Raw genomic sequence first — 17,357 nt, forward strand, 5'->3', positions numbered from 1 at the left:
ATCAGATAATTATTGTTTTCATTCCTCTCTGAGGCTTCTCAGCTTCCCAGGAGAAGAAATCCTGGTGAAGGGATTTTTCCAGAAAAGATGACAGTGACAAGGAACCACCCCTGTGCCCTGGGGCTGTACTGCTGCAGGAGAGCCCAGGGCTTCCATGGCCAGTGGGTTATGCCTCAGCTTTCCCAGGATTAGCACACCTGGTTCAGATAATAAATGTGCTGCTGTCTCAGGTGTCTTGCAGGTGGAAAAATGGAGTTTTGTGTCACAAATTAACCAGAAAACTCCCTTAGGGCAAGCCAGTGCATTACAAGATCTTAGCTAATGGGTTATTATGCCTCCAGTTTTATTCAGCCATGGAGAACTGCAGGTGTCCTGCTTGTGTTTCCAGCTGGAAACAAGCTGTCCAGTGGAACTCCACGGTGGCCTAAAGGTGGTTTTCATGGTCTGAACTCAGCTCTACATTAAGCATGAGTAGAGCTGCAAGTTTGTGCTTGGTCTTTTGCTCAAACAGCTTCACCTTTTCACAGAGACCTTCATGAACTAAGGGTTCCAGTGGGAGGCTTCCACCCACTTCCCAAACTCACCCAGTCCTTTCCATGAGAAAAGATTACAAGAAGAGAAAAGATTACAAGGCTTACAAGAGAGCCTGGAATCACAACATGCAGTGTAGAATCCATGAGCCAAAAGCCACCTTTGGAAGTCCACAGGGAACAGAAACCTGTTCCAAATTGGAATGAAAAACAAAGCAGTACTTGAAAAAGGAAGTCTCTCCTTTCCATATAGTGCATTTGCTTTTCAATTACTTTCCTCTCTAAAACAGCTCCTTCCACCTAATTAATACTAAAGTGGAGTACAAGGGACTTGTTTTTCCAGAATTGCTCAGAGGAAAGGGTGGCATTGCCAGAATTCCAGTGTTTGTTTTGCAGTGACACATGATTTCCCCACAAATTGAGATAACCACCTGCTGTTAAAGATAACCAGTCTCCATTCCAGGTTGTGTCACAACCACAGTCATGTCCCAAAATGCAGGGTTTAAAGTACATGTGTGTGCAGAGGCTGAGAAAACACCTTGTGACCACACTGAGCTTTGGTATGAAGACACAACCCCAGCCCTAACTGAAATCTAAGTCAGGCTCCAAGTCAGAATATCTCTGCTTTGTCCACTCAGTGGAGGTCAGCAGTGGGTGTTTTTTTCTGTAATCAGAGTGAATATTATGAGAGGAATGTGCATGCTGATGTCTAGAGCTAATACTAATTCCAATTATACATTGGAATATAAGGCAGATATTCTTCTGTCTTGAGCCTGAAGTTCAGTCCAGCTCTGAAAATGTGGGCATGACCAAAATTAGGAAGTATTTTATTATATTTCTGCAATCTGAAAATTTTGTGTTGTGAAAAAACTTACTAATTCGAATTTTCCTATGGCTGATGACCATACTGGCTTTGCTTTTCCTAATTATCTCCCTTCTTCCTCTTCTATGCCCTGGGAGGAATAAAAAATGTAATTCTATAACCAAAACCTGTACCTGTCTGAAAAGCTGTCAAAGCCAATACAAACCATTCAGGGGAAACTGTCTTTGGGAAGTTATATAAAAATTTCCTAGGTCACTTCTTTTACCTTCACTCCTTCCTTAGGGATTTTTTGGGTGAGGAGAAAATGAATAAAGCAGATAAAAAGCAGCCGGTGAGGTTAAAAGGCAGCAACTGCAAGAATGGTGCAGAGTTTGGAGTGTTTGAGGAAAAAAGAGTACTAAAAGTGGCTTTTCATGTAGTGGGTTGGAATGAGATGATCTTTAAGGTCCTTTGCAATCCAAACTCTTCATTGATTCTGTGATCCTGTGCCATTTTCCCTTTTGACAGGAAGGTTGGAAGGCTTGGTGAAAAGTTTATGGGAAACAGCTGACATTAGATGAGGTAAAGCAGGTGCTGAACAATAACATTAATTTAGTATTTTAGAGCATGGGGACTGTCCCTAAAGGAACATTAGGGCTAGTTCTCCCTTCAAACCCCTGAGGTTTTTCATCTCCAAGGCAAAGCCCAGGGGTGTCCCAGCAGCACCAGGCCTGGCTGTGGGCTCAGTGCTGGGACACCTGCAGTGGCACTTCAGACCACCTGGAACAGCTTCCAAATTGAGGCTGTTCTGCAGCCAGCTCCTTTCATCTCTGCTGTGGCGGGGGTTGTGCTTTAGAAATGGAGCAAAAAGAGAACAAACACGAGAAGCAAATTGCCTTGCTGTTAAAAATGGCCATAATTTGTCCCTCATGATATAGCACAGTGCCAGTGCTCGCAGCCCTTTGGAGTCAGGGTGAGTTTGTGAGGATTGTGCCCCACAGTGCAGGTGTGATTGGTGCAAATACTTGTTACTGGGATAGTCCATGTTATTTTTTCAGTGCAAATAAATAAATAAAATTTTTTTTAAAAGTGGGTTTTAAAAGGTTGCAACTTCATAGATCATGTGGCTGCTATATGAGTAACCAGAGTAGCAGCAGGCTGTCATGAGATTTGCTTGAGACATTTGAATTGGAGATTTCTGGGATGAGAGAAGATCCATTTGTGAGAGGCATTTTGGCTGCTCTGTCTCTGCTTATTGCACTCACAGCAGTCCATTGAGGCAGGGGGACTGTGCATGGAGCTTAAACAGACTATTTCTAGGGTAAGTGCAAACAGCATTTCCAAACTTTCTGAAATGGTCAGGAAAAAGAGACAGGAAAAGGCTGTTGTAAAAGAGAACTGCTATTCAATACACATGAAAAATTCTCCAGGCAGAGATCAGTAGTGTCTGAAAATGCATTTCTCTCAAGTGTATCCCTGTTCTCAGAGTCTCAGCCAGAAGTGATGACTGCACCTTATTTATCTTTCTCCAGCTAAGTACTCTGAAGATGACATAGGTCAAGAGGACTTTTATTGCAACTCTACCTTCATAAACCAAAAGTCACTGCATCCCTAAAGCTGAAACACTTGTAATTTTAAGTATTTTGGTAACCTGCCAGAAAATACAGCTGTATGGAGTTGGAGTGTTATACCTGATAGCCTGCAAGAATCCATCAGTCCCTCATTCCATTGCAGCCGGGATATTTGCACTTGACTCAAGGAAGTAAACAGAAAAGCAATTTGCATTTTGCATTAAAATGGTACAAGCAAGGAGCTGTCAGGTGAGATAGGAGGGATTCCCGCAAGATCAGACCTCCTACAGGTTGGAATGGATGTGTGTAACAGAAGGAGGGGGTGTGGGGCTTTTCTTGAGGAAACCTTGGCTCCCTAGGGAATGGGCACAGCCCCGAGGCTGCCAGAGCTCCAGGGGTGTTTGGACAGCGCTGCCAGGGATGCTCAGGGTGGGATTGTTGGGGTGTCTGTGCAGGGCCAGGAGCTGGACTGGATGATTCCTTTGGGTCCCTTCCCACTCAGAAGATTCTGTGATTCCATGTTTTGTCAGTAGAAAAATATGCATTCCAAGCAGAATCTTTGAACAAACATTGCAGGCTTTATTTTGCTGTGGAACCAGTCTGCCCACACTTGTAATTAGTTATATGTTTTAAAAGGGAACAGTGGTTTCATTGTTACTGCCTACTTGCTGTTTGGCAATATGGAGAGTTACACTGGAAATGCAACATCTGACATCTGCCTTTGTCAAAGGGGGAAAGAAACCCTGGGACAGTGGGATACTATTCAGATGGGGAGCCACAAGGTCTGCAGAGGGAATCCTGGAATTGTGACATTTCCTGGTTGGGAAGAGTCTCACAGGGATCATCCAGCCCAGTTCCCGGCCCTGCACAGACACCCCAACAATCCCACCCTGGGCATCCCTGGCAGCGCTGTCCAAACACTCCTGGAGCTCTGGCAGCCCCGGGGCTGTGCCCATTCCCTGGGGAGCCTGGGCAGTGCCAGCACCCTCTGGGGGAAGAACCTTTCCTGATCTCCAACCTAAACCTGCCCTGGCACAGCTTCAGCCAGTCCTGTCTCTGGGCACCAACATGTTTGTGTCTTTATCCCTGTTTGTAGTGAAGAAATATCATTTGCTCTCTGCATTGTGTGACAATCCTATTGGATTCTTGGCCTGTCACCATCATATTTTCTGGAAAAATCCCCTTGCCCATGATTCTTCTCCTGGGAAGCTGAAAAGCCTCAGAGAAAAAGGAAAACAATATAATCTCATTTGTTTCTCCTATGTTTTGCTGTGTGGTTTGGACATTGTTTACCAACAGGTGATAATTCATTGGTTTCATGTGAATTTTTTACTTAATGACCAATCACCGTCCAGCTGTGTCAGGGTTCTGGAGAGTCACAAGTTTTTCATTATTATCTTTTAGCCTTCTGTCTGTATCCCCTCTCTATTCTTTAGTATTCTTTAGTATAGCATTCTTTAATATAATATAGATCATAAAATAATAAATTAGCCTTCTAAGAACATGGAGTCAGATTCAGCATTTCCTCCCTTTGACAGGGACCTCAGGAAATACCACACTTGCCCAGTACAACTGAACTCAATTTTAAACTTTTGTTCAACTTAATGGTTTCTTCAACGTGTTGTTCAGTCACTTCCATGGTGCCAAGGTAATGTGGCAAATGCTTCTGTTGGCAAGCTTCTGTTTGTTCTGTATTTCCACCAGAAAACAGGGATCAGCAAACTGAAAACAGATGGAAATTGTTTATTAGGTACACATATGAGAAACCAGTGGGATGCAGATGTTGAAAGGATTTAGTACCTGGTAGGATCAGGGATTGAGACAAAAAGTGAGGGATAGCACAGAAACATGTAGAGTATTAACTCAGATCCAGAGAAGGGCTGGTTAGAGTTTAGCTGAATTCAAAATAAGGAAAAGCGCATGCATTGGTTGATAATGGGACTGCACCGAAATGACCCCTGACTTCGAGATGCTCTAAAATGTCCGAGGAAACCCCACACTGCGGACGAGTGTCCAGTGCCGCTGTAATTAATTAAGCCCCGTCTATGCTGTAATTAATGAAGCATTCGCTCGGTAATTAATGAAGCATTCTCTCGGTAATTAAAGCATTCTCTCGGTAATTGCCGGTGCGCGGCCCGCCCGGCTCCCCTCAGAGCGGCACCTCCGCTCCGCCAGGGGGCGCTGGCGGCGCGCCCTTCCCGCCCTGGGCGCTCCAAGATGGCGGCAGCGGGGCCGTGGCCGGCCCTGTGGGCCGTGGTGGCGGCTCTGCTGCTCCTGCTGCTCTGGCGGCGGCGGCGGGCGGGCGGCGGAGGCCGGGTGTGCGTGGCCGTGCTGGGGGACGTGGGCCGCAGCCCGCGGATGCAGTACCACGCCTTGGCGCTTGCCCGGCACGGGCGCGAGGTCGCTCTGCTGGGGTACCTCCGTGAGTGAGGGGCGGCCGGGGCCGAGGGGCGGCCGGGGCGGCCGCGCCGCTGAGTGGGCTCTCCCCCCGCAGAGAGCCGGCCGCTGACCGGGCTCTCCCCCCCACAGAGCCGGCCGCTGACCGGGCTCTCCCTCCGCAGAGAGCCGGCCGCACCGGGACGTGCTGCGCTCCGAGAACATCCGGCTGGTGCCCGTGGCGGAGCTGAGCGGGCTGCGAGGTGCGTGAGGGCCGGGGAGCCGGGGCTGCGGGGGAACGGGGGAGCGTAAAGAGCCCACAGCGTGTACGGGTCCAGCCCCGCCGCACGCCCGGCTCCCACCCTGCTCTGCCTTTCTCTTTAAACAGGAGCCGCTGGAGTTAAACACTGCCGGTACATTGGTGCTGTTCACGTGCACAGTGAAATGGGGAAATGATTTTCATTCTAGTTCTTTCTCCCCCACCTTGTGCTTACCCCTGTTGCTCAGAGCAGCTGTGGCTGCCCCTGGATCCCTGGCAGTGCCCAAGGCCAGGCTGGGCAGGGCTTGGAGCAGCCTGGGACAGTGGAAGGGGGTGGGATGAGATGAGCCTTAAGGTCCTTTCCAACCCAAACCATTTAACGAGTGTAGGATTTCATTCTACCAAATACAGAATGAGAATTTGTAGGGATCACGAGATGTTTACGTGGCATTATAGCGATCATAAAATAAAATTACAAAGGTTGGAAAAGCCCTCTAAGAACATTGAGTTCAGCCATTCTCCCAGCACTGCCAAGGCCACCTCTGACTCATGTCCCCAAGTGCCACATCCACGTCTTTAAACCCCTCCAAGGATGGGGACCCCACCACTGCCCTGCGCAGCTGTGCCCATGCCTGACCACCCTTTCCATGAAGAAATGTTTCCAATATCCAACCTAAACCTCACCTTGCACAGTCTGGGGCCATTTCCCCTTGTCCTGTCCCTGTTTCCTGGGAGCAGAGCCCGACCCCTCAGCTGTCCCCTCCTGTCAGGAGTTGTGCAGAGCCACAAGGTCCCCTCTGAGCCTCCTTTTCTCCAGACTGAGCCCCTTCCCAGCTCCCTCAGCCCCTCCTGGTGCTCCAGCCCCTTCCCAGCTCTGTTCCCTCCCCTGGACACCCTCCAGCCCCTCAGTGTCTGCCTTGGAGTGATCCAGCGTGTCCAGATCCCTCTGCAGAGCCTTCCCACCCTCCAGCACATGGACACTCTCACCCAGCTTGGTGCCATCTCCAAATTTGCTGAGGGTGCACCAATCACTTACCCAGGTCATTGGTAAAGTGTTTCCATTTTCATGTTATTCTGCCCCTGTCTCTGCAGAGCTGGCTGGTTCTGATGTTCACATTTCTGTGGGGAGAGCTGTAATTCTCTTACCTGTTTTTCTGTCACTTGCAGTGGGGCCAAAGCTTTTGCAGTATGTCCTGAAGGTGCTCGTGCAGTCAGTGCAGTTACTGTACACATTGCTGAGGATGGATCAGCCATCCTATATTCTCCTCCAGGTATGTTTTGTGTTGGGACTAATTTCAGTACAAATAAATGGTGCTACATTACAGGGTGCTTTTAGCCATCTCAGACGTTGCTGTAATTATTTCAGAGCTGAGCTGGCCTCATCAGTGGTGTTAACCTGTATGCAGGTACTTTTTGGCTCTAAACTTTGATTTGTTAACAAGTCAAGTTTTCTCTTCCTGTTAGTTGTTGTTAGCTTTCAAACTTCATTGCCATGGGTAGCAGTAAAGAATAAATCTTACTGGAAACGTTGGTGTGTTTATTGGAGGGGAATTTTGATCTTGATCCAGGGTTAAATTTGAAATACCTGCCAGTGTTCATAAGTGAATACAAACAGTCTCTGTTCATGAAGCTCCTTTAAGGTGATGCAACTTCAATTTGATTTTTGCTTCTGGTATTTGCTTTGTGTTTGTCACTTGGTCACACCTGATGCTATTTTGGTTTTGTTTTTGAGCAGAATCCCCCAGGCTTACCCAGTATAGCTGTTGCCTGGGTGGCAGGGCTGTGGTGGGGGAGCAAACTCATCATAGATTGGCACAACTATGGGTACAGCATCATGAGCCTGAGTCACGGGAGGAGCCACCCACTGGTCCTGGTTGCAAAATGGTTTGTGCACTCATTCCTGCTCTCTATAAATGATGTGCCTTGGTGAATTCAGAATGGAGGCCAGTGGATAGGATGTAACTGGCACAGGGAGGGGTTTCTGGCCTTTGCTGTGTGGTTTCTGTGCTGCAGCTGCTTTGTTGAACACGTGGGAGGGAGTTGCAGGAATTGGGCAGGTTGCTTTTACCTACCTATGCAAATGTTGATCTTGTTATTGGAATTTCTTTACATGTCCTGGGATTTTTATTCTCTAATGCTGCCTTACACTCCAGCTCTTCTTTGAGCAGCTCCTTGCTGATTAGAATTGGTTTTGTGTAGTTAAAGGCTTTAAAGGCTTTGGAGAACAGGAGTCCATCAAAAATTGGCAACTAGATTTCAGTTCTGAGGGCAGTTGGGTTTCTTTGGGTTTTATTTGGCTTTCATCAAGCATGGGCACTGGGAGCAGTTGCTGCAATTGCCTGCCTGTGGTTGCTGACTGATATTTCATTTTTGTCAGGTATGAAAAGCTTTTTGGGCGCTTGTCTGACTATAACCTGTGTGTCACTGATGCCATGAAGAAAGATCTCTGGGTGAATTTCAAGATAAAGTAAGTCATGTGCCTCAATTGAGTGTGTGTGTGCTAAGTGAATGACAGAACAGATCCCTGAGGATTCAGGATTCAGAGGGATCTTACAAAAGCAGCTCTCCTGAGCTCACCCATCACCACTGAAACACATCAGCTCAGTTTTGTGATGGGCCAGTGTGGTGTGACCATTCAGGAATCTTCATCATCCTTCTGAGCTGACACATCCCAGTGCCTGAGGTGGCAGTCCAGGAGCCAGGGCAGTTTGCTGCAGGCTGCCTGTGGAGCCAGACAGGGACAGGTGTCACTGGGGTTTGAGCAATTACTCTGGCCTGCCAGCTTATCTTGAGGGCTTCAAGATCAGGGGCAGTTAAGGAATAAGTTTAAAAATCAGGACAGTGATGTCTGCAGTTCTTACAGGTGCATTTCACCCCTAGAATAAGCACACAAGAAAGGGGTTCTTTGTTACTTGTGCCCACCTTGGTGTGTTCCAATAAACTTCAGGAATACAGGAAGTTATAAGAGTCAAAAAATGAATTACTTTGCTGTATAATTAATTTTTTTCGTTAATTTTTTAGTTTTCGTTAATTTTTTTTTCTGATTACATTGTTGCAGCCTGCCACTGTACCATGTGCATGTTGTTACATCTGTATCTTATTTAAGCTGCACTTCTTTCCTCCCAGGGCTGTAACATTGTATGACAGACCAGCCTCTTATTTTAAGGAAACACCATTGGACCTCCAACACAACTTGTTCATGAAACTTGCCAAGGACTACGAGCCCTTCAGACCACGGTACGTGCAAGTGCAGCTGCCCCTGCATCCTTCCCCAGGGCACATGGAGCTGTGGCACTGCACTTACCAAAATCCTTGTGTGGGGTACTCTGACCCCAGCAGGCACAGGGGGCACTGGGGTGCCTCAGTGTCCTCATAGAGCACAACAGCACAAAGCATGAGTCCATCAGAAGGGTGCAAGAGAGATTTATTACAGCAACATGTTGCTTTTATACTCTTGCAAGATATTTACAGTCACTTAACATGCACATTCACTGCCCATTGGTTATAGGAAAGAAGCAAAGTTCTGTCATTCTGTGAGCCAGCTGGAGTCTGTATCTCTTTACTTTCTCTCCTTCATCACATCTCCATGGTGACAACCTTGGTGTCTTCCTCAGGAGAGATATGGGGCTTTCCTTTATCATCAGGAGGCCCTTGCTGGCTCACAAGAACAGCACAGCATGTCTCTCCTACACCTTAGCTGTCACTAGAGAGGCCAGCAGAAATAAGATGACTGAGCTGTGGTGACACAGGTGGTGAGATGATTGAGCTGTGATGACACAGGTGGTGAGATGGTCGAGCTGTGGTGACACAGGTGGTGAGATGGTTGAGCTGTGGTGACACAGGTAGTGAGATGGTCAAGCTGTGGTGACACAGGTAGTGAGATAGATGATTGAGCTGTGGTGACACAGGTAGTGAGATGACTGAGCTGTGGTGACACAGGTGGTGAGATGATTGAGCTGTGGTGACACAGGTGGTGAGATGACTGAGCTGTGGTGACACAGGTAATGAGATGGTCAAGCTGTGGTGACACAGGTAGTGAGATGATTGAGCTGTGGTGACACAGGTAGTGAGATGGTTGAGCTGTGGTGACACAGGTGGTGAGATGATTGAGCTGTGGTGACACAGGTAGTGAGATGGTTGAGCTGTGGTGACACAGGTAATGAGATGGTTGAGCTGTGGTGACACAGGTAGTGAGATGATTGAGCTGTGGTGACACAGGTGGTGAGATGATTGAGCTGTGGTGACACAGGTAATGAGATGGTTGAGCTGTGGTGACACAGGTAATGAGATGGTTGAGCTGTGGTGACACAGGTAGTGAGATGGTTGAGCTGTGGTGACACAGGTAGTGAGATGGTTGAGCTGTGGTGACACAGTGAGATGGTTGAGCTGTGGTGACACAGGTAGTAGAAGTGTTTTGTTCCTAAAGCAGTTGGCACCAGCACTCAGGCACTGTGCTGAGTGTCTGGTCTGGAGCTCTGCCTCCCACTGACCCCACTGCAGAGCTTGGATGCTTCCTTAATAGCATCCCTTCCTTAATTACTGTGCACAGCCTTCAGGATTTGGTCCAAGGGTTAAACACTTCCCTCTGGCAGTGCAGGATGTCACCTGCAGCAGATGTACCAGGGAGTTGACTTCACCAAACTAAAGCCTGAAAAGCAGTGAAATCACAGTGCATGGTGGGGACTTTTTGGAAATGCCCAGCTCAGAATGTGTAGGTTTGTCACTATAGGACACGAAACAACACGAGCACACACTGCTGCTCTCAAGGTGAAAAAAGGGAAGTTTATTTTCTGACTCCAGCATTTATAGATTTCCAAAAGTGCCAGTGGATTGGAGGGTGAAAGTGCTACCACTGCAATAACATTGGAGAAACTAACAGTCTATCAAATTTCTCTTCCTCTATAAAAGAATGCAAAACAATAAGTTATTTACAGAAAGTGTGTGAGCAAGTTCCTTACAGGAATGTAAACATCAAAAAGCTTAGAAAATCTTAAAAAATCAAAGCAACATAGGTTCTGAGTTTAGTTGAGTAAATGTGCTGTTGGGCTCCATGCTGTGGTAAGTGTGAGACAGATTGTGGAAAGGGAGGCTGACTCTGCTCGACTTGTGAAGGAAAACATTTGGCTGGAAAGTGGAATTGTGCCTGTAGCAGCAGGAAAGAGGGAGAAACGGCCTGTCCTGTCCTGGTATTTCTGTAGTGTAATGATTCTGTTTCTAGACACGTTGAGCAGCCCATCTGAAGGCAGATGTGTGGGAGTGGGGGCCGGTCAGCAGAGCGCTCCCTGCTGGCGCTGGCCGTGCGCAGCTCGTGCTCAGCCTGTTGTGTTTCCGTAGTACAGAGCTGCGAGTCCCGCTGCTGACAGATCGGCCTTCACCCAGAGGGATGGCAGCGCTGGCAGCGTGCGCAAGGCCGGGGGCCGGCCTGCCCTTCTCGTCAGCAGCACCAGCTGGACAGGTTGGGAATCGCTTCTATTTTCCATGTCAAATAGGGTCTCGGTGCTTCCTCACACTTGAAGTTGTGTTTGTCCTTTGTTTTCCTGGGAGAATTTGAAGACGAGGTGTGTATGATGCAACAAAATGTTGTGTAACTTAAATAATACTACAAATGTATGATTTTTTTTTGAAGTTGGATTTTAATTATAGAGCTCAACTTTAAGAATAACTAAAAGAGGTTTCTTGCATGTTGTATGTTGTAAAACAAATTGAGAAACTCAAATATTTACTGAGAGCACCCTGCACCCTGAAGGTGCCCCTGCCCATGGCAGGGGGCTGGGATGAGCTGAGCTTTAAGGTCCAATCCAACCCAAAGCAATTTGTGATTCCATGATTTCTGATGATGTTTATTACATAATTAGGTACATTTTTTCCCTCTGTATGAGGAAGGGAACAAAGACTGGAAACAAATCCATTGCCAGTGACCATGGGCAGGATTGTCTTTATCTCTGAATAATCAGGGCAGTTTTTACACTTAATTCTCAGTTTTAGAAACTAGAAAATTTTAACTTGATAGCTTCAAAGATGTAAAGTATTTGTAACTGGTTTATCTGTCATGTTGCCCACAAGGGAGATAAATAAACACTGTGTATGGTTATGGACTTTTATTTATGAAAATAAACTAGGGGATTTTTTAAATAAACGATTTACTAAAACGTTTAGTAAATTTTAGTAAATAGTAAAATTTTAGTAAATAGTAACCTTTAAGTACAAATGTACTTAACCTTTGAGTACATGGTATGTGTTTAAATTGTGTAGGTGAAGGTGAGGAAAATCTCAATTGTTATTTAAAGTAAAAAAATTTAAATGGTAGAAATATGAATGTTACTAATAAAACCTTCTCTTTCAGAGGATGAAGACTTCTCAGTCCTTTTAAGAGCTTTAGAAGGTTGGTATGAAGGAATTGGTATCACTCTTTCAAAGAGGTCTTCTGGACATCTAATAAGGGTTTTGCTAAAGAGCAATGCTTCTATGTTCAGGTGAAAATGCAATTGTATTTGATTAATTAGCACTAATTTCAGATTAGTAATTGAAATACAGCAGTGCAACATCTAAATTCAATTAGAGGAGTTGTCAGGGAGAGTTAAATCTCCAACTGGCTCCTGAACTGCAGTTTTATTTTCTGAGCTATTACATCTACTCTCCACAGGTATCTGCTAATGGGAAGGGAGGGAATACTTTGTCTTATCTTGTAGACTTTGCAGCTGCAATTCTAAATTGATCTATTGAAGCAACTGATTGGGGAGCAGTTGAAGAAATGCTTCATGCATAAACAGCCTGATTTATTTCTGGAGGAGTCTGTAAATGTTAACATTTCTGGATTTACTGCTGTGTTACTCATGCTTGTAAGGAAATTGCTTGTAGTGGGAAGCTCAGGAATTAATGCATTGTCACCACTCTTCAACCAAGCCCCCTGAGATTTGTCAGCTCTGACCAGTTTTTATCTTCTCCAGATTATGAGAGGTTTATCGAGGAGGGAGCTGAGCTTCCAGCTTTGGTGTGTGTGATAACAGGTGAGAATGTTTGTCTTACAATTCTTCCAGTGCCAACAGAAGGTTTAGTTTTGTTCTGGGCTGACTCTTCTGTTGCTGGTGGGAGGGAGGAGGGACTGTTGCCTTTGTGTCTGGTTATCAGGACAGTGATTTCTAGCTGAGTTATTGCACCATCCACCAATTATGGCACATCCTTAAAGAGCCTCCCTGTCTGCTCCAGCTCTGCATGAGAAACACTCTAAGGCCAATGTTGAGATGATGCTGCAAAGGCAATGCCAGGGGAAGCAGCCTGAGCTGTGCCAGGGGAGCCTTAGACTGGATATTGGCAGAATTCCTTCCTGGGAAGGGTGGGCAGGACTGGCACAGCTGCCCAGGGCAGTGGTGGAGTGCCCATCCCCGGGGCAATTGAAAGCCCTGTGGGGGTGGGTCAGTGTTGGCCCTGGCAGTGCTGGGGAACAGTTGGGCTTGATCTGAGAGGCCTTTTCCAACCTTAAAAACTCCATGATTCTACATTGATGGGAAACTAATTGAAATACTGAGTAAGAGAAGTCCATGTGCACATTCCTTTCAAGGAAACTTAAGATTTTTCATATCTTTTTAGGGTATCACAAGTGTTGTATCCTGTTTGTGCACCTGATCCAACAGCAGCTTGCATTTCACTGTTTTCAGTCATCTTGATAAAACCTTTTCTGTTTTACACAGGTAAAGGACCTCTAAAAGATTATTACAATGGGCTGATCCAAAAGCTGCACTTGAAGCATATCCAGATCTGTACTCCATGGCTGGAGGCTGAGGATTACCCTCTTCTGCTTGGTAAACAGTGGGGGATGGAAAAGGCTTGAGCATGTGTGGGAAACAGCTCAGCACAGTTGCAGGGGCTGATGCAGACTGGGAGAAAATAGTCAGGAATGTTTCTGGTTAGTGACAGGATATTCATGGATTTGACTCATTCCAGCAAAGAATTGTTGGAAATTCCTCTGGCTGGCTTTTCCCTGCTTTCCCAAGTAGTAGCTGTGGTGTTTCAGCCTGTTCTTGGCACTCTTTGTTTCTCCCAGCTGTGCTGAAATACAGGTGCCTGTTCTACTTTACCTTCAGGGTCAGTCCAGTAAATGAAATGAAAATGTTGTTGGCTGAGCAACCAAAAGTAGCTGAAATTCTAAATTAACATGTCATTGGAATGTTATTCCCTCAGCATCTTCATTGCAACAGCATAAAGGGGGAGTAATAGAGTTATAAATATATATTCAATGTGATCTTCTTTCTGCAGGGTTAGAGCCTGACAATTTTTGTGGCTGTAAAACACTGTTTATTTGGTCCTTTTTAAATAATGAACAAAATGTCTGTAAAATCAGACTGCAGTTCCTGTGTTTGAGCTGACTTCAGCTGGGAGAGGTCACTAGTGAGGTCACATACTGATGGGGTTGTGATGGGGTTTTCCTTTACTTACCCATTTTTAGCAGATTAAGAGGCAGAAAGGCTGTTTTAAGATACAGAAAACTTCAAAATCCCCTTTAATTTAACATGCACCCACTTACTAGTTTTCTAAAACATAACTAATTTTGAGCCCCAAATCACCCTGTGCTTTATTTTTTTCCCTGATTGCTTGAAATTGTGTCTGGGTAGTTGAAGGTTTCACTTGCTCCATCCAAAGCAGCAGGAGAATGAAGGTTTGCAGGAGGACAGAGGATCTGCTTGCAGAGAGTTCAGACTGTGTTGTGTTGGATTTCAGGCTCAGCAGACCTGGGGGTGTGTCTCCATAAATCCTCCAGTGGTTTGGATTTGCCCATGAAGGTGGTGGATATGTTTGGCTGCTGTTTACCTGTGTGTGCAATACATTTTGAATGGTAAGAGCTTATTCTGTTCCAGCTCAAGGCAATCACATCAAACAATATTCTTACAAAGCCAGAGTTCAGCAGCTACTGCAGGAATTCAATGAGATTCCTGTATTTTGGCATTTTAAAAATTAAATAAGATAGAAATCAAGGTTGGTTTAAGTTTAAAAGTTAATACTAGTTTCTAAAAAATTGGGAGCACTTAATGCAAGCACTTGCCTTAAAAAAAGTCCCTGTATTCCATTGTTTCCATATATTTAATTTTAAAAGAATCTTTCTTCTGCATAGACACACCTGTTCAGTGAAAGACTGAGTGTATGCATGGGCATTTCTGGAATTGATGGTCCTTGGGAAAACAGTAGCTTTACAAAAGAAGATAAATTCCTGTGAAAATTTCATGATGGATCATGGACAGATTTTCCTTGTGGAAAATAATCTAGTTTTAAAGTAGATAATTGCCCTGGTTTTTAATGGATGTCCAGAGGAGTGGCACAAAGACAGAATGAGGGCCCTTTGGTACAGTTGTGGTAGGTTTGGTCTGACATAGAAAGGAGAAGTCTTTAACTGTTTAACACTGCCTGTTTATGATGTCAGGTGTGGGGCCATAATGTACAGATACCCTGGTCTGGTCCTTTGGATGTCACTGTGCAAATGTCCCACTCGCTGCTGTTTGCCTCACCCCTCCTTTTGTGGCTTTTTTCACAGTTTACATGAGCTGGTGAAGCACAATGAGAATGGGCTGATATTCAGGGACTCACAGGAACTTGCAAAGCAGCTGAAGGTAAAGGCTCTGACTGATTTCTTTCCCCCAGAAATAACCCCAGAGGTGCCACTGTGTGAGCAGCCCTTTCAGATCTAACATCACCTGTGTGTTTTGCATTCTCACAAGGCACTGCCTGGCCTGGTGAGCATTGTTTGCCTCACTTCTGTGTGAATGTGAACCTGAAGCTGGCAAAAGCATTTCAAACGCTGTCCTTGTTCTCTCTTCATGGGGCCAGACCCCAGAACTGCAGCTGTAGTTGAGGGTTAACACTGGGGAGGCTGGAATGAGCCTGAAATGAAACATGATAGTTATTTTTCTGTGGTTTTGTTTGTTAAATTACAGATGCTTTTCTTGGATTTCCCCAGCCTGGAAGGAAAACTTGCCAGCTTCCGAGAGAACCTGCGCGAGTCGCGGCAGCTGCGCTGGGACCAGAGCTGGGACCAGACTGTCCTTCCCTTGCTGGGCAGCAGGGAGTGACTGGGGCAGGGGGTGTCAGACACATTCCTGCAGCTGCAGGGGTCTGGGAAACAGTGAATAAAGATTTTGTATTGTCTGCACTTAGAGTTCCTAACTCCTTTTCTTGGCTCTCACACTCCTCCTTTACAGTTTCAGCTTCCTGGGTGAGTAGGAGGTGCTGGAGGTGCTGAGCTGTTTGTTCTGTGAGAACCTGTGCTGCTTGAAGGGCCCTTTTTGGTGAAGATCCTTGAATACAGATAGAAACTATAGCAGCTTCACCTCCTGTACAGTCAGCACTTCAGTAGGTGATTTGGGTATGGTTTCTTTGGCACATGGCAGATGCTTTTCACTGGAGTTGTTTCATTTCAGCTGGTCAGTTCGATGGCCAGCAATTGCCCAAGCACTGAATCCTCCTGGGTGGATTTATTGGGACAGAACCATTTTGTTTCCAAGTTGTTTTACCTTTTGACAATGTGTGCAATGTGGAAGCACAGCACAGGTGTGTGACAGCTTTACTGGACACTTAGAGCAAAGCAGAGCTTGCAGTGAGTATTGTCCCTGTACTCTGAAATGAATGTCCCCATTTACCTTGGGAAAGAACTTAAAATTCCTCTCTTCTTGAACAGATGGACAGAAAAGGGAAAAATAAACCCAAAATACATGAACAAAGTATCTATAACTTAGTCAAAAGGCACTTTGCTTTGTGAGTGCTTACTCAGGTACAGCCTTCAGCTTTTTATTAAGCTCAGTATTCACATGCAAGCCTAATGCTTAAAAGGTTTTTTTCATCACCTTTTTGATGATAAAATAGATGTCAGTCATTGGTAAATGTACTTGGTTTACTGCTCCTCAGAGCTCCTGCTTCAGGCTGGGAGGTGGGGACTGGGCTCTGCACCAGCAGTTTTGAACTCTGACTGAGCAGCTATTGAATATCTGCTTCTGTCAATAGAGAAAAGGTGAAAATAGGGTCAAGTTGCTTTACTGCAGGAATTTGGCAAAACTTCCAGCTTATGGATTGAAGAATGATCCATAAAGATTGATTTGCCAATTTTTTAGTGTTCTTTTCCTGTTTTCAGTCAAAAGCCTGTTTAGAGGTTTGGCCATTCCTGTGCACATGGAGGTAAATTAGGCACTTCTCTAATTAAACAGTAATGGCAAAGGCTTTAGAGAGGTTTCCTCTTCATACAACAGAACTTTTTAGATCCAAAATGAGCTCTATACTGAACCTTTGTCTTGAATTTTGTATGAGGGGAGATAAAGGAGCTCCTGTGTGGGCTGCCAGTTTGTGTATACTCTGGAAATAAAACCTCTTGAGTTCTTTTTGGGGACAGGGAGCCAAAACCTGGGCTGGGGTTATTTCTGCTTGATCCCAGCAGTCATGGTCTCCTTAAGCTTGAAGAATAAGAAGATTCTTCAGGTCTCAAGTTAGGTATCATCAGTTTTCTATCCATTGCTACAGAAGGAGGAGGAGGTTGAAGTTTTTTTCATTTCATTTTAAGTAGTTTTTAATAGAGAGAAGGAAGCTAAAAGAGAAGAATGAGCATCACTTTGATGTTTGTGCTTCAGGACCAGTGCTGCCCAACAGAACAGGGATGAATGGATGATCAGAGGGTTCAGAGCAGGGGAGCTCAGTCCTTCCTTTTTGCAGGATAGCTGGAACACTGCTATGGAGAGTGATTCCTTTCTCATTGCCAGCCCTGCCTGGATTCCCAGCAGCCACTGTGGAAGTGGCAGTCCTGTGAGAGAAAGGGCCATCAATTCTGACTTGTCACCACTGCAGAG

At 45.6% G+C, this 17,357-nt stretch overlaps 1 protein-coding gene across 4 annotated transcripts; it reads left to right on the plus strand.

Moving 5' to 3' along the window:
* Nucleotides 1-5,096: 5,096 nt before the first annotated feature.
* ALG1 (ALG1 chitobiosyldiphosphodolichol beta-mannosyltransferase) lies at nt 5,097-15,676 on the plus strand. 4 transcript variants are annotated; one of them, XM_071444566.1, is made up of 13 exons: nt 5,097-5,325; nt 5,465-5,542; nt 6,706-6,809; nt 7,274-7,422; nt 7,916-8,005; nt 8,665-8,775; nt 10,878-10,993; nt 11,882-11,920; nt 12,486-12,545; nt 13,227-13,337; nt 14,254-14,368; nt 15,062-15,137; nt 15,462-15,676. In XM_071444566.1, the coding sequence occupies exons 1-13, from the start codon at nt 5,121-5,123 to the stop codon at nt 15,594-15,596; spliced, it is 1,389 nt and encodes a 462-aa protein (XP_071300667.1). In that variant the 5' UTR covers nt 5,097-5,120; the 3' UTR covers nt 15,597-15,676. The 4 variants fall into 4 exon arrangements, with proteins under 4 accessions (XP_071300667.1, XP_071300668.1, XP_071300669.1 ...); XM_071444567.1 differs by having other exon boundaries at nt 5,203-5,325; nt 5,433-5,542; XM_071444568.1 differs by having other exon boundaries at nt 5,206-5,325; nt 5,400-5,542.
* Nucleotides 15,677-17,357: the final 1,681 nt, after the last annotated feature.

This window comes from Agelaius tricolor, unplaced genomic scaffold (assembly GCF_023055355.1).
Source record: "Agelaius tricolor isolate 1412-34295 unplaced genomic scaffold, bAgeTri1.0.p SCAF_19, whole genome shotgun sequence".
NCBI lineage: Eukaryota > Metazoa > Chordata > Aves > Passeriformes > Icteridae > Agelaius > Agelaius tricolor.

What these genes read in the sequence shown, in the direction of transcription:
- ALG1 (XM_071444566.1), top strand. Translation starts at nt 5,121, where the DNA reads ATGGCGGCAGCGGGGCCGTGGCCGGCCCTGTGGGCCGTGGTGGCGGCT. An exon ending in CATCCTATATTCTCCTCCAG is followed by an intron (nt 6,810 to 7,273) that starts GTATGTTTTGTG and finishes GTTTTTGAGCAG; the next exon opens with AATCCCCCAGGCTTACCCAG. An exon ending in CAGCAGCACCAGCTGGACAG is followed by an intron (nt 10,994 to 11,881) that starts GTTGGGAATCGC and finishes CTTCTCTTTCAG; the next exon opens with AGGATGAAGACTTCTCAGTC.